Source organism: Glycine soja, chromosome 7 (genome assembly GCF_004193775.1).
Source record: "Glycine soja cultivar W05 chromosome 7, ASM419377v2, whole genome shotgun sequence".
NCBI classification, from domain to species: Eukaryota; Viridiplantae; Streptophyta; class Magnoliopsida; order Fabales; family Fabaceae; genus Glycine; species Glycine soja.
Window position 1 is genome coordinate 44,336,607 of NC_041008.1, and position 15,678 is coordinate 44,352,284.

Sequence of the window (15,678 nt, forward strand, 5' to 3'; positions counted from 1 at the left end):
ACTTAAAATAAAATAACAATATTATTTGGCATAACTTTTTTTTACACATAAAAGGTTTTATGAAAGAATTTTTAACCGATCACACGAAAGATTGGTATATAGTAAAGCCATGGAAAGAGAATAAGTGATTCAAAAGGAAAAATCTAATACTAAAATAGTAAAAGAGAGAAAAAATTACTTCTGTGTAGTATTTTGGTTTGAATATATTTTTTTGCCTCTCATAAATTATTAAATTTCTAGTTTGGTCCCTAATAAATTTTTTAACTTTTGGTCTCTAATAAAAAAATTATTTTGCTTTTGGTCTTCAAATTTATTTAGATAGCATTTTGAAAAGTGATTTAGATAGCATTGGAAGGACCAGAAATAAATAAAAAATGATTAGGAACTAAAAAAAATATTGGGAGCCAATATAAAAAATGATTCATTTATGAAGAATAAAAACATATTTAAACAGTATATTTTTTATTTTTTACTACCATTCAACATCTCTGCAAAATGGAAGAGGAATAATTAAACAGCTTGTCCTTTTGGAGGGAAGAGGACAAAATGATTTCCTATATATATTCTGACAAAAATTAGAACAACATTAACATATTTTTTAACATTTTTATATTAATATTTAATTTTAAAAAAAACTATAAAATTATGAGTGAATTTTGTTAAATAAAAATTAAAACTCATATAATTGTACAATTTTTAATAAATTTGATTGAATAACAAATAAAAAGTACTTAAAATAGTGTGTTGGATCAAAATTGTTAAAAGCGATATTTCTCTTCAAACAAAATATGCAAAGTAACTCCATCACATTTGCATTGATTCCCTCTCACATACAGTGACGCGCGCAGCATATGAGCAATATTCTTGCTTTTTCTTTTGTTCGTCCATGTATACATCTAATTAATTAGGTAAATAAAGCTATGCAAATATCTCCTCATGACTAGACCTCCACCAAAAACAAAATCTCCTCATGACTAGATTAGAGAGCGCACCTTAAACAAGTAATGTGAACGAGCATAGATGATCACTAATTAAAGTTTGACAAAGGCTAACTTGTGTCCTCATGTTAAAGAAATTAAAAGAAAATTTTGTTTTTATTAGGATGTGTAAAATTAATTGTTATATAATAATTTTTTTAATTTCTTAATCAATATCTTAATAATACTGATTAGCAAGACAATTAAACACCACGTGGAGTAGTTGTATTCGTCTGGCTCGTTATCTTCGCATATCATGCATTCACAGTCATTAAATATTCTTCTTCCCAACCCCGAGGCTATAAAAAGCTAGGGTGTGTTCTTTCTATACTTATAATTCTCCGAAAACATACCAAAACTTTCTAACAAGCCTAATTGCTGGAACCTCACTACTAAGCATTCAAAAAGCATATATATAATTCGATGGCAGGTATTGCGTATGGGATCAGCGTGCTTGCCGTTGGTGCAGGTGAAGCTCCACGGCGACCAACACAAGCCCAAACTACTACTCCCAACACTCATCACAATAACAACACTACTTCTGAAGAGTTCACTTATTTAAATTCTGGGAAGCAAAATATCAAGGGTCTTACCAACCAGACTGGTTACGTTAAGGGCAGCGCTAATGGTGCCATCAACTTTGGGACGCTCACAACCTCTTCTTCTGCCCAGATGCAACCATGAATCCTTTAATAACATGCATGAAGAAACAAGAGGCAACTCAATACAATTAGTTATCTAAATAATAATTTCTGCTGTTATTGCCTCCATTTTCATGTAATCTTACTCGCCAAACCCATCATTGTATACATATCAAGAATAAAACGTGGGTGGATTTCTCAATATATGACCATCTAAGTTTCTAATTAGATGTATTGTCCTCTAATAATTGTTTTTTTGAACGGCTCCTTCAATAAATAAAATGTTGTGTTAGAATAAATAATTGAGAAATGTTTGCAACAGTCTTTAACACATTTTTTATTTAGTAAAAAAAATATTTTTTATTATTATAAGAATTTATTAAAAGTTACAAAAATTCCTAGGTCTTAATTCTTATTTAATGAGTCTCTTTAATAATTTTTTTATTTTCAATCAATATTAATCAACAATGTCATTTTTTTTCTTTTCAATCAATTAAAACTTCTCTTTATTTTTCTTTTCATAATATTTTATCTTTACATCCTCACAATAGACTATACCAACAAATCACATTAGGCAACTCAATATCACATTTTAATCTAAAATTTTAAGACATAAGTTTACAGGTCTCTTCACTTGTATGTTACACAACTCATCTCTTTCTATCTAATGTAAACTTTATACTTTCACACTTACACTCCAACACTTATATAAAAAATCATTTTTAATTTTAAAAAATAATTACTAATTAGTGTGGTTATGACTAACTAGTACAAGTTAAAAATATTTTTTAAAATATAAAATAATAACATAAATCAAATTAGCATCGGCCAAAAACTATCTCGGATTACATTTAGCTAAGTTGACACTAATGCCTTGTTTGGTAGAGAGAAGAGAAATAAAATAAATGAAAATATAGAGGATGAATGGATAGATGAGTGAGAAATAAAATGAAAATTAAAAATGTTTGATCGAAGAGAAAAAATAGAAAGGCGATAAGAAAAAAGATAAATAGATGAGTGAAAATAGATTTTTTTTAAAAAGGTTCAATAGGTCTCACCATTGTGCGTATGCATGAAAAAAAAATTATATATATAAATTTCCAGTCGTAGAATCATGTGGTACCACACTTGATCTAGGAGAGAGCACATATAAATTAAGTTGTTTAGATATGACACACATATTAAAAATAATATTTGCTTCTTGTGCAAGCTACTGCCCCAATATTCCTCAGCCAGCGTATAAAAGCATCCTATACGATCCAAATTAGCCAAGCCACATAAAAGCAGAGAATGGCAGAATTTTTAGGACAGTTGCTTGGGCAGCTCCTTCAGTCAGGTGTGGGAGAAGAACCTATGGAGGCAACACATCCCCGACACTCTCCGAACCCCGGTGCTGTTGCTCATCCTCGCCACAGTCATAAGGAGCTGCCAAGAGCCTCGTTTAACAACACAGGCACACAAAACATTAGAGGTCTTATAAACAACACCGGTTGTACCAAGGGTAATGGTAATGGATCCATCGTCTTTGGTGGCTTTGACTCATCCAACAAGTCTTGTTACTAATTAATCTCTTGCGCAACGCAATGATATATATATTATCTTCTATATAATAAATACCTTGTACCATCACTGAAACTGATCATGTATATCTCTAATATTAATTTCCGGTAAAATAATGGGGTTTTTATACCTCCTCTTTATAAATATAGATGTCTATTTCATGTTTTGTGTCCATCTCCTGCTATTTCCTTGTACACATCTCACCTAGCTCCCATTAAGTCACTTTATGCTTTGTGTGGAAATGAGGAAATAAATAAGTATTGGAGGAAGGAAAACAAAAAACAAAATATAAAGTAAAAAAATAAAAATAAAATGACAGATATCATTTTTTGAATTAATAAAATTAAGAGAAAAAAACATAACGTTAAGTGCATGACAAGACTTTTGTTACACATCCTTACGTTTTTTTTTATTATTATTATTATTGGATTACACATCCTTACGTTAAATGCTAAGGATTGCTCTTTCATAAATGTCTTGGAGCTCAAATAAGAAATGCGAATATCTTTCATAACCCACAAACTAAAGGATTGGACCATTAACTGCGTCAACATAATTGTTTAGGGAGATTAAACAGTGAGCACAAATACTTAATTATGAACGTCCTCACACTAGCCAAGTTTTATATATACAAATAAAGTTTCTCATCCATCCAAGAGTGAAGAATTTGATATGCTCAACTCCCCAATGTTGAACCTTGACTATTAAGAGTCCTAGTCTCTCCAACGGTAGCCACAAGTTGGGTTGCAGCAAACAAAAATGAGGGCCATGCCTTCTTCCCCTTTTACTGGTGCCTACATACATTCAGAAATTTCAGAACACCCCGAACTAGCTAAAACATGGTTTCTGAACATGAAGGCTGAAGTTTTACGATAACTAAATTGCAATCAAAAGAGCGTCAACTTCAATGTTACTTCAACGGGGATTAGAACATTTCAGATTCAAGGCGTTAGTTACAATGAAACTTCCTTCACCTACACATCATATATGCATTAATATTTGTGTACAGATATGTATGTTAGAATTTAACGGCTTAAGTAATTCGTGGACATTTGCAAATAATAGGAGTGACCTCATTGAGGTGCACTGTCCGGTGTTCAGTTAAGGAACTAATTTAGCATTTCAAAAAGAAAGTGGCTTACATTAAATATAAAAACTTCCAATGCATCAAAAAAACAAATTAATTTAATTACTGGGTAAAATATTATGAGAAAATATAACCATAATATTCCATCTTCTGATTTTAGTGATGAAACTTTAATATATATACATATATATACATGGTCATTAAATTACTAGTTTGTTTTTTTGTTTCTCTGCCATAGTTAGTAGGACTTAACCTTGAAAAAGACAGCTTCTCCATGATTGCATTGAGAGCAGCGAACAGACTTGGTGCGAGGAAGTGTTGGATCTGCAGCTACATTTTCCAGCTCTCGAGTGCGCCGTTGAACAGAATGATGTATCTTATTTCTATACACAACGTTACTATCGGCAATCTCCTGCTCAACAGTGGAAAATGGATCACACAGGCATGTCCAAACTTAACTAATAACATCAAAAGTCAAAACTGGATGTGGTCCCTTGAAATAATTTTTTTCAAAAGAAAAACAAGAGTGTCAATTTGTTATGGCAAAAACAATAAAATGTAAAGAACTTTCTTGCCTTGCTTACTTGGTATTTCCTTAGTTGTATAAAACAAAATATGATCACCAAAGCACCAAATGCTGACAAGACAGGTATGTTATTGAAGATTTTTAAATAAAAAAATCTTTTATGAATGGTCCAGTATCTGATAGTTGAATTGAGATTCAAATCATGAATCAGAAGACCTATTTATTTACCAAATTGTGAATCGTAAGATTTACGATCAACAATAAAACATAACATATACAATTAATAAAGACATATAAAAACACAAATTCATAGTCAATAACTAAAAATCATAAATCTAGGAGCATTTTAACATAAAGAAACATAACAAAAGTCATATATTAAGTTAAAAATGCAATATCCATGAAATTTTAATTTAAAAGCAACTCTTAAGCCCAAGGAACGACGGCAAGAGATGTGATATATCAAAGGCACTGTTAGTCAATGCTCAATTTTATTTTGACATGAAATGGAAACACAATGATTCGCTATGAAAATGCATATGGCATGAGAATGATGAAGTCGGAATAAAAAAGCAACAGCAACTTATAGAAGCCAGATACCTCTGCAAACATAAGTCAATTGCAAGTGAAAGCAAAACAAACACCATTCATCCATTAAATCAGTAGGGGAAGTTTTCCTTAGGACCTAGCAGAAATATATAGAAGAAATTGCATTCCTGTTAAAAAAAACCACACTGTGCAAATCGTCACATTGACTCCAAAATTCAATCTCCAGTTGATCAGATTCATCAACAAACCAAGGCATCAGAGACTTTTAAGATTTGAGGGCATTTTCAAAATCAACAATATGGTACTAATTTCATTCCCAAGTACATTGTAGTGTAGCCACATTTCTTGGCAGAAACAATTCCCAAAGTTAAGGTTGAATTGTTCAGTAGTACCCGAATTCAATTCTTAGCAGAAACAATTCTTGGTCATGCTTTACTTACCTCTCAGTCGAACTCCAGGCTCTCTTTGGTTAAGACCAAAAAATAAGTGTAGCCACATTTATTCAGTAGAATGGTCGGCATTAATTTGTGAATCGTTAATTCAGGTTGAAAAAGGGGGAAACACGAAGAGCATTAACGGTTAGGTTAAAGTGAAACACCAAAAATAGCTTAAAGAAGAAGAAGAAGCCGCTACAAACGTAAATGCATATGCAATAGGAGAGCTAGTTAGGGTTTTTGCAAGATGGAGGCAGATCGAAAGAGAGAAAGAATGAAGGAGAAAATAGAAATGGAAAGCAAAAGAGAAGAGAGGAACCTCGTGATTGCAGTTGCGGCAAGCATAGAGAAGTAGCTTCTCCTCCTTATCCTCCGTAGGGTACAGAACGTTGTTGCTGCGGTGCGGAATGAAAGAAGAAGCATTAATCTTAATCAATTCATGGATCAGAATAAATAAATGGAAGGAAAGAGAGAAGAAAATGGGAACGGACCAGCGGCGGCAAAATTTCATGCTACTCATCTTTCACTCCAATCGATTGTTGCTTGGTAGCCACTGCCTCTTTTTGGCGGGCAGACTCTCTCTACTTAATCAGAAAAATAGGTTGGGCTCATCGTATCGTAAGAACTATACCTAAAATTCTGTACGAGTATTTTGTGTATTTTCTTTCCAAATTAAAGTTGATGTTTTATTTTATTAATTTACACAATAAAAATGGATATTAGTTATCAAACTGTTAGGTATTTTTAGTAACAATAAATAGTGCATATGACAATATCAAGAGTGCTCCCATGTTTCCTATGATAAATTTATTAATTTTTTACAATAATTATTTAATAGTGTATTTGAGACATCACAATTTTGAGAGAGAGAAAAGGTTTTTTTATATAAAAAAAAACTGTTTTTCACTAATCCGTAGTATTATAGTAGCTTGTGATCTTTTATTAAATGCATATTACTTATAAAATAATATTAATAATTCCATGAAGTAATCATTATTTCAACTAAAAGAAATATAAAAAGTTTGGCAAATTTGCAAGTATTTGGTACAATATCATACCATTAGCTTATATTAGTAAATATGCATGTACTATGTCAGTACCATTTTTTATTAATACTATGTCACACATATTTCAAAATGATGTCAAATTTGGTACAATATCATATCCTTGCAAATTTGGCGCATGGATGAATTATTCTGTGCATCCGTGTTCATCACTTTGCCCTAGGTTTCCAGCGGGAGTGTTTACTTGGAAAGACTCTAACGTTCAAGTTAAGAGTTTGGCAAAGTAATGACACTGGTATGTTATATTGCATGCCTTGTTCAATTTAAGGGTTTTTTAAATCCCTTATACACATTAATGTCATGGCCCTTAGGTAATGCAAAATCAGTCTTTGAATAAAATCATTTTTCATTATAAAAAAATCTCAAATTTTCTCCTCTTGAAATTATAGTCACATCTTACAATTTTATCAAAATTTCATATTATTTGACTTTTAAATATTCAAATTTATTTTACATTCTACATCTATCATCATCCCTTAAATATATAAATAAAAAATAAATTTTTAAACAAAATAAAATACATAAAGGGACTATTGCTTGCGGTAATGGTTAATTTTTGTCATTCAGTTGTTTTAGTCATATTCAATTGAATGGCAATTGTTAATAATTGTATTGGACACACCTTGTGCTCCAATTATATGAATGTTTTTTTTTCTTATCTAGGAAAAAAAAGGTATTGCGTGATAGGTATTATCGGCTTATTATGTTTTTTATAAGCTAAATTGTATTGATATAAAAATTGCAATTCTTGGTAATATAAATTTGTTTAATGAGAAGTGGTGGTGACAGACTTCTAATAACATAGTGGGAAACATGTTTATGTTGTGTTAAAAGTTTTACAAGAAATAAAATAAAGTTAAGCCAATAAAAACATGTTTTTATTGTGTTTAATTTATATAAAAAAAAATTTAACACGGCGGCTATATGTTTCTGCTGAGTTAAATGCTTTACTAAAAAAAAAATATTAACAAAATGAAAACAAGTTTCTGCCGTGTTAAAATAAATGACGAGAAAGGTGAAGAGGTAGAATAGGGAAACCCAAGGGAGACAAAAAAACTAGGAAGTGGAGGAGAAACAAGAGTGGTGAGAATAACAAAGCCCGCTTATATTAAGATGTGCTTATACTGCAAACTTATATCCATGATTGCTCCTACGCTGATGTAACGGAAAACTTCAAATCGAGGAATGCAGCATTGCACCCAGATCAAACTAATGCTAAAGTTTAAAAGGAGTGGAAAGATTTTAGCACTTTCTACAACTTTTTAAAGGAAATAAAGAAATTTATAACATACCAGAAGATGGACCACTCTTGCTCGATGTCAATACGCAGAACGTATAAGTGGTTTGCGTCCTTAATAACGTCTAATAGCTAGATGAGTTGTGATGTGTTTATTTTTATCCTTGGGTATCGGAGACAGTGTCAGCGATTTACAATAACTCTCACACCCTACTCTATCATCTGAGCTTAGACCCCCTTACAAAGAAAAAACACTAACTATTAAAAAGAAAAAAGGTAGTACCCCAACATTATTTTCAATTTTCACTTAAATCAGAGTTATGCATGACCCAAAACACATGCACATCAACAAAAGTAATATAACAAGACTAACAACAATTGACAGCGGAACAAAACATAAGATATCCACCAGAAGCATGAAAACCAAAAGCTGATAGGGTTCATAATATGCCAACAGATGTAAGCAATAAGCTCAAGCTCAATAATTAGTTTGATGTTAGTATAGAGTCTAGATGCACGAAAGACCTCAGATTTTTATTTTTTTGGGTACAATAACCCAAAATATAAATAAATAAATAAATAAAACCTCAGAGATAGATAATATGTAAGAACCAACTCCCTTATGAAAGGCTCAAACTATACAAGAATCAAGTTTTAGATGAGTATCCAAGTATGACAACATTTGAAACTTGCATTAATTGCAAAAACCATCCAACTTCTTAAACATCTCAATATAAAATAGAGCACATCCACAAAATTTTCACTCAAATCACAGTTATGCATGACCCTTAACACACACACATCACGCAGGCTTCCAGAGATAAGAAGATTCACCAACAAATTTAAGTAACAAGACCAACTACAATTGACAGCGAAACAAAACATAAGGGATTCACCAGAAGCATCAAAACCACAAACTATGACTCATAGTATGCCAACTGATGTAAGCAATAAGCTCAAGCTCAGAAGGTTCAATGTAATATAGATGCACGAAAGCACTATGAAAGCCTCAAAACTACACAAGAAATTATGTTGCAAATGAGAGTATGAGTATGACAGCATTCAAAGCTTGCGTCAAATGAAAAAACCATCCAACTGCTTAAACATCTCATAAACAACATAGAGCATGTCCAAAAAGGTAACTGTTTAAAGATTAAACCTAACTTGCAAGTATCTTCAGGATAAGTAATCAAAGAAACAAAAACACAACCCCTGCATCTAGGAAAGCTTATTCTACATTACCGATATCACAAACAAGTGCACATAGCTGCTGAAACTTCATGATTGTATACATGGACTTGGTAACGATCCAACATGTCCCCCCCACTCACCAACCCCTTTGTTGCTCCACGCATTCTTCAGTCTCATTCAGTGTCTTCGATTATGCCTCTTCTTTCTCCGGCTCCTTTCATCATCAGAATCAGAGTCTGAAGCAGAATCTGAATCAGATGATTCTGATGAACTGTACCTCTTGCGTCTTCCTCTCTTCTGCTTCTTCTTTCTCCTCCGTCTCCGTTCCTCCTCTGAATCAGAAGATGAACTGTAACCTGAACTACTTTCAGAAGAATAATCCGACCCCGTAACAGATGATGACCCACTGCCACTATCGGTCTCAAAAACAGAATCCTCACTATCGCTACCAGAATCAGAGTCCTTCCGATGCTTCCTTTTGGTTTTTTTGGAACTTGTTTTTGCCTTTTCCTCCTTAGCATCAGGAATGTTATCATCCAAATCATAAGTCACAGACACATTCACCCTCAATTTAGGGTTTTTAAGTTGTTGGGTCCGGGATGGTCTCGAAATGTAAACCCGTTCATTCTTGCATTCATATGTCCAATGGCCACTCTGGAAACACTTTTGGCACTGCGCCACTCCACCTGCAGCCGACATTGCAGGCTTGAGGTCTTTCCTTTCACCCAATTTAACAGCTTTTTCGGTACTCATCAAATACATCTGCCTCTTTGCTTCTCTTTTCTCCTGCCATCTGCTAGGCCCTTCTTCCTTCTGCCCATAGGCATTGACATTTCGGGCAGCCGCAGCAGCCGCCCTTTCAGCCTGGGCACGACTAAGGCCTTTAGCAGCACTCAGGGCTGCAGCCTTGATTCTTTCAGCTGCAGCCTGAGATTTCTCTTCCTTCTTGCTTGACATGTTTTATATATGTCCTCAAGTTTGCCTTTTGTGGCAGACGAATAAACTCAACAGCATCTAACTTCCCAAAAAACTAATTGCACACTATGAAAAATCAACACCTGAGATTAATAGCAGGAAAAAAAAAATCATTTAAATAACAAAATGAACGAAAAACCCAATACTGCAAATCCTACGAAAATCAAAAAATCACGAGCGTTGAGGTGTGTTGCAGATGCAACAATCAGAGTTAGGGTTCTTTCATAGAGATTTAAGAAGAAGAAGAAAGAAAAATGAAATCGAACATATAAAACCCTAAACAATATCCATTCGAGTCATTTTTCAACCAGGATCTTGGAATCTACGACTAACGATAACGATGAAAGAATTTAAATTGAAATGAAAATAAAGATCCAAGAATTGAGTTAAATTTAGAGAAAGCAGGGGAAAATCAATTGTGAAAAGATCTCACCTCAACAGTTATTGAACCCGAAGTTTTCTTTTCCCCCTAATTTTGAAACTCGATTCAGAATTGAGGAATTGGGACACGATCTCTTTAATCAGTACAGCCCATATATGAACAAGAAAATTAGGGTTGAATGAGCTTTCCTTATTTTTTCAAAATATTAAAATATAATAATTACTAGTAATTACATTCATTGTATTTATGTTCTTATTATTATATAATTATTTATTATTAATAAATAATTAAATACCAATCATTGTTTTTCCTTTTGCTTGAGTATATCAGTATTATAACTTATATAAGAACGAAAATTGTTGCAGTAAAAAAACAAACAGAACGCAAATTGTTTATAGAAAAATATGTTTGTAAAATTAAAATACAAAAAACAATCATTAATTTTTTTTAATTGTTAAAATATTTAATATAACATCAAATATCCTAAATTTTAAAAACAGACTAAAAGTTAATATTTAAAAGACTGAATAGTCAAATTTATATTCAAAAATGTCATACGCTGACAAATTAATTTATGAAAAATAATAATAAATTAAAAGGTCATATTATCATTAAATTATAATTTTAAAGGATCAATTTAATTAAATAATAAGTTATAATTTTTTGAAAATCAATTTAATTTATAAAGTTTAAAAATAAATTTATTATTATGTCTACTTTTTATATATTTAAAGATTAAGTTTAAATTTTGTATCGACCAATTTATTGGTACTCACACCTCATATACCAATTTGATTACTTACTTTTACTATTCAAAATATTATTACATGAATAAAAATAATAATGATCGCACTATATTTAAACGAGAAAAACTCAAAAAAAAGATATTTTAATTGTGTAAAAAGGAATATTTCAATAAAGTCTAATTCTATAAGAAATCTTAATGCAATTTTTTTTAGTTATAAAAATATTTGTACGTTAGAAGACAATTACAAGTAATTTATCAAACTAATTAGAAATTATTATCATTTTTACAATTTTAAATGTTTAATTATTTTTTGTATAGACAGGTTTAATTTTTTCAAAACTAAGTAAAAATATTATTCAAAATTTACTTTATAATTTGTATAAATTGATATTATTATTTAATGAATTATTCAATACAACAAATATTGAATGGTAAGAAGACTATTAATATAAATTGATACATAAAATAAAATAAAAACTAGTAATTATTGAAAAGCCTTATGAATTATAATCCTTTAAAAGAAAGGAAAAATAAAGATAAAATTACATGAGATGAAAATTAAAAAGAAAAATCATCATGGATATCAAACCTTAGACGACCGATCATTAATCCAGTCAGGATATTATGTCAATATAGACCACTAGTTAAACCAATGAATAAATTATTCAACTATATTTTATTGATTTAAATTAATACAAAATTTATAAATAAGATATTATATATACGTTAAATTTATCTCAGATATTAGATATATGTGTTGATTTAGTGGATATAATTATTTGACTAAAATATATTTGGTTTTCTAACTTTTTTTTAAAATTCATCCCGTTTTAAAAGTTTCAAAATAGTCTCCTAATTTTTTTTTACATGTTTATTCTTCCGCTATCTTTAGTCCAAATATTATCAAAGATGACTTAGAATCAATAATAACATGTTTTATTCTTTCATTAATTTTAGTCCAAGCATTACCAAAGATAAAATAGTTCATTGTCTAATAAATTTTTCCACACTAATACTCTCTATCCAGGAGTTATCAATAATTTAATATTTATCTAATTTGTTTCAATCTAATGAAGCTCACTATTGAATCAAATGACAAAGTCATTATAGAGAAAAAAAAAAAGACTTTTCCCATGTTATATGCTCCAATAACGAATCATTAATTTAACTAAATAAAAAAAATTAGTTATAATTGTCATCTTATTAGTTTCAGCCACTCTAATTATTCAAAATCTACAAACCATTCTGAGCTTCCCGCTTTTGGTTAGAATTTCTTTGAATATGTTACTGAATTCATTTAAGTCATTTTTTTATGATAAAAATTAAATTTCATTTATACCTGTTATATCATAAGAAGAAGAAAAAACGGCATTAAACTTTTGTCTTGAAATTAGATTGATTGTCTCTCTTAAGTAAATAAATAAATAAAAGTCGAAGAGTCATCAGTAAGAAAGGGGGCTTGCTTGGGCAAGAATTCAAAAGCCTTTGACAAGGAGGGGTGGTTAATAACTAGTGAGAACAACAAATTTAAAAAGAAAAACCTTGCAAATTCTTCTTAAAACATACATGTACCAAGGAACTGTCGAAAATCTTAAGACAGAAAAGAAAAATGTATCAATCTCTGAACATCCAATCTTAACACTAAACAGGGCACCCGTTTAGAATATCCCAGTTAAAAGATTTGCAGCGGTGGAGATTGCAGCTCCAGTGATAGCACAATGCACCATATGTTCTTGAGATGTGTCTCCTGACGTAAGTGCAAGTGTTGCCCCAGTGATTCCTCCCGCCATTGCGCTATTTTTCTGCATCCAACACAATAAATCATAATCTTCTAGTAAGTACTGGCAACAAATGCAGCATTTCATTAATAATTAGTGATTGAACGATCAAATAAAAAAAATCCAAATCTTAAAAGTTAATAAGCATGAATGAATAGTAGAGGCTTGCTATAGTGTTGTTCGTTCCTTTTCATAAAATTAAAGGCACCATATATATATATATATTGTTGTTTAGAATGAATAACATCATTACCCAGTCATTTGCTCCACGAGCTTCCTTCAACCCATATGTGAGTCCGGAATATATTCCTGCTGCCAATCCTGCATTTAATTTAGATAAATGTGTAAGGGTCACTTGTCATCCACACCCCACTATTTGCCTTAAAATCTGTAACAGAGGTGAAAACCCCTTCATCGATGGAATAACTAGGCACAGATTATGAGCATGAGGAAACTAGAAAATGTAGTGTAATCGTACAGTAGTCGACTCAAGCTTTGCAAGTTTGGCATTTATAGTTTACAATAAAAACTTCGTACCCTATGCGAAGATATGGGGGAGGGATATTGTACACAGCCTTACCCTTGCATATGCAAAGAGGCTGTTTTCGGATTCGAACCCATGACCAACAAGTCACCAAGGCACAACTTTACCGTTGCACCAGGACTCGCCCTCCTTATAGTTTACAATATCAACAAAAAAAAACTAAAAACAGTCTCTAATCATTTGCAAATTCATATATAGAGAATGTATCGCTACCCCATTGTAAAGACTCTTTCCCGGTATTCTTCACCTGATAAGCAACAAGAAAAAGAACAATTACCGGGGAGAATGGAGAAATTCATAATAATAATAAAGAAACTATAGATTTTGACAAGGTCGTCTCACCTAGTTTAGCATTGATTGACTTTACAATTCAGTTACGGAACATTATAATGCCACTTTTTTAAGATTCATATGTCTAGTTATTTGTTGGAACTTGGAATTAAGTTTATACTAAATTAACTCACCATTGCCTCAAGGGATTTGCTGCTGGTCTCTCCTGCATGTACAAAACAAAAAGGGAAAGATATGCATATTAGTAGTGTACTATTTTCGATGTAAACTGTAACTAAGTACTCCGTAATTGATAATTATAATTAATTAAACCATGGACACAATTTATAATGCGCACGCACTCCTAGATAATTTACTCAAATTATAATCTGCCATTTACCTCTGAGACCATGCAAACGATGTTTCTTGGCATTAGAAACTTCTGAAGGCATACCGCCAGTGTTATCCATCCTGTTGCCTATAATGAACCCATATCATGGACATTAATTATATATTAATAATGTACATGAAAGAAAAATGTACTAATTAACACACACACATAAACATAACTCATTGGTAATCAAGTCTAACTCTAGATAAAGTAGAAAAAGAAATGGCGGGGCCGGGGAAGCATTGCACCATCAACAGCTGAGAAATAGGCCTCACGGGACACAGCTTGAACCGCTCCAATCTGGAAGAAAATGAAAAGGCAGACGATCGATCAGCTAGATAGAGATCAGTTAACATTCACAATATTAATATTCCGAGAGATGTAAGGTTGGTCTGAGAAGGGAACCGATCTAGAAGATCATAACATGAGTTATTCGGATTTGGATTTCTATATACCCACTCGTGCGCAGTACTTCATTATGTGATCTATATCTATATATCTATTTATAGATATATAAGATCCATATGTGTAGATTTAAATTCTTATTAAGAAAAACTAACGATACTAACAATTAATATTTATCAAAAAAAATCCAATATTCCCGCATATATGCATGCATGCACGCACGCACCCACAATCAATTTTGAGAAATATATATATGTATAGTGAGAGGAGTTTCGGAAGGTACCCCAGAAGCTTTGACGAAACTCTCAGCTATGCGGTTGAGAAGAGGGTGGCCAAGGTCGAAGAGTCCCCCTTTGTTAAAGCAAATAACCTCATCAAGCGGAGAACGGGTCTCCAAGTTAACGTTACTGCTGCTACTACTCATCTTTATTGTTATTTTCTTTGCACTTTGCACTCACTGCACCCAACCAAAGAGAAAGATTGGGGTGACATGAGATGAAGAACATCAGGGTCGGAGAACACGTGTGTGTTTATATGATCTACACGTGGAAGTTCCTAAACATGGTGGCAATCCATCTGTAACTGAATTGACACGTGCCTTTTCAGCATCAATCAAAATCAGACGATGACGATTGAATTTAGCTCCTTGTAGTTACATAGATCGAGTCGTCGTCTTCTTTGAGCCACAAAATCAAAATCTCCAAATCAAGTCAAGATTTGATGTTCTAACAATCAAACTTATACACTTTTGGGACAATCTTGCAAATCTTTGAAAATTAACTATACAAATTGAATGATTCTATCAATTTTTTTCTTACCCAAAGAAAATAATTTTTTTATGAAAACATCTCACATTTGTCACTTGAGATAATAAAAATCTTCGCATTATCAATTTTGTCTAAGTAAAAAAGAAAATAAT

The 15,678-nt window shown here is 31.8% G+C and overlaps 3 protein-coding genes across 5 annotated transcripts; all 3 read right to left on the reverse strand.

Annotated features, from left to right (window-relative positions):
• Positions 1–3,617: 3,617 nt before the first annotated feature.
• LOC114419977 (DNA-directed RNA polymerases II, IV and V subunit 9A-like) lies at positions 3,618–6,414 on the reverse strand. Of its 2 annotated transcripts, none has more exons than XM_028385807.1 (4): positions 6,266–6,414; positions 6,094–6,169; positions 4,519–4,677; positions 3,618–3,972 (listed from the first exon to the last, which is right to left on the reverse strand). In XM_028385807.1, the coding sequence occupies exons 1-4, from the start codon at positions 6,292–6,294 to the stop codon at positions 3,892–3,894; spliced, it is 345 nt and encodes a 114-aa protein (XP_028241608.1). In that variant the 5' UTR covers positions 6,295–6,414; the 3' UTR covers positions 3,618–3,891. The 2 variants fall into 2 exon arrangements, with proteins under 2 accessions (XP_028241608.1, XP_028241609.1); XM_028385808.1 differs by having other exon boundaries at positions 3,895–4,152.
• Positions 6,415–9,076: 2,662 nt separating this feature from the next.
• On the reverse strand, positions 9,077–10,832 carry LOC114419978 (zinc finger CCHC domain-containing protein 10-like). 2 transcript variants are annotated; one of them, XM_028385810.1, is made up of 2 exons: positions 10,675–10,832; positions 9,077–10,307 (listed from the first exon to the last, which is right to left on the reverse strand). In XM_028385810.1, exon 2 carries the CDS (start codon positions 10,221–10,223, stop codon positions 9,444–9,446), a length of 780 nt encoding a protein of 259 aa, XP_028241611.1. In that variant the 5' UTR covers positions 10,224–10,307; positions 10,675–10,832; the 3' UTR covers positions 9,077–9,443. The 2 variants fall into 2 exon arrangements, with proteins under 2 accessions (XP_028241611.1, XP_028241610.1); XM_028385809.1 differs by having other exon boundaries at positions 9,077–10,324.
• Positions 10,833–12,815: 1,983 nt separating this feature from the next.
• On the reverse strand, positions 12,816–15,240 carry LOC114419979 (outer envelope pore protein 16-2, chloroplastic-like). The gene is made up of 7 exons (XM_028385811.1): positions 15,043–15,240; positions 14,603–14,654; positions 14,364–14,441; positions 14,158–14,189; positions 13,907–13,940; positions 13,403–13,470; positions 12,816–13,173 (listed from the first exon to the last, which is right to left on the reverse strand). Exons 1-7 carry the CDS (start codon positions 15,181–15,183, stop codon positions 13,030–13,032), a joined length of 549 nt encoding a protein of 182 aa, XP_028241612.1. The 5' UTR covers positions 15,184–15,240; the 3' UTR covers positions 12,816–13,029.
• Positions 15,241–15,678: the final 438 nt, after the last annotated feature.

Bases quoted from the DNA above. Each gene is read 5' to 3' on its own strand.
- LOC114419977 (XM_028385807.1), bottom strand. From the start codon at position 6,294: ATGAGTAGCATGAAATTTTGCCGCCGCTG. The intron at 6,170-6,265 runs GTCCGTTCCCAT...TCCGCACCGCAG, and splicing joins ATGAAATTTTGCCGCCGCTG to CAACAACGTTCTGTACCCTA. The intron at 4,678-6,093 runs GTTCCTCTCTTC...ACTGTTGAGCAG, and splicing joins GCCGCAACTGCAATCACGAG to GAGATTGCCGATAGTAACGT.
- LOC114419978 (XM_028385810.1), bottom strand. From the start codon at position 10,223: ATGTCAAGCAAGAAGGAAGAGAAATCTCAGGCTGCAGCTGAAAGAATC.
- LOC114419979 (XM_028385811.1), bottom strand. From the start codon at position 15,183: ATGAGTAGTAGCAGCAGTAACGTTAACTTGGAGACCCGTTCTCCGCTT. The intron at 14,655-15,042 runs GTACCTTCCGAA...ATTTTCTTCCAG, and splicing joins GTTTCGTCAAAGCTTCTGGG to ATTGGAGCGGTTCAAGCTGT. The intron at 13,471-13,906 runs GTAGCGATACAT...AATTAAATGCAG, and splicing joins GAAAGAGTCTTTACAATGGG to GATTGGCAGCAGGAATATAT.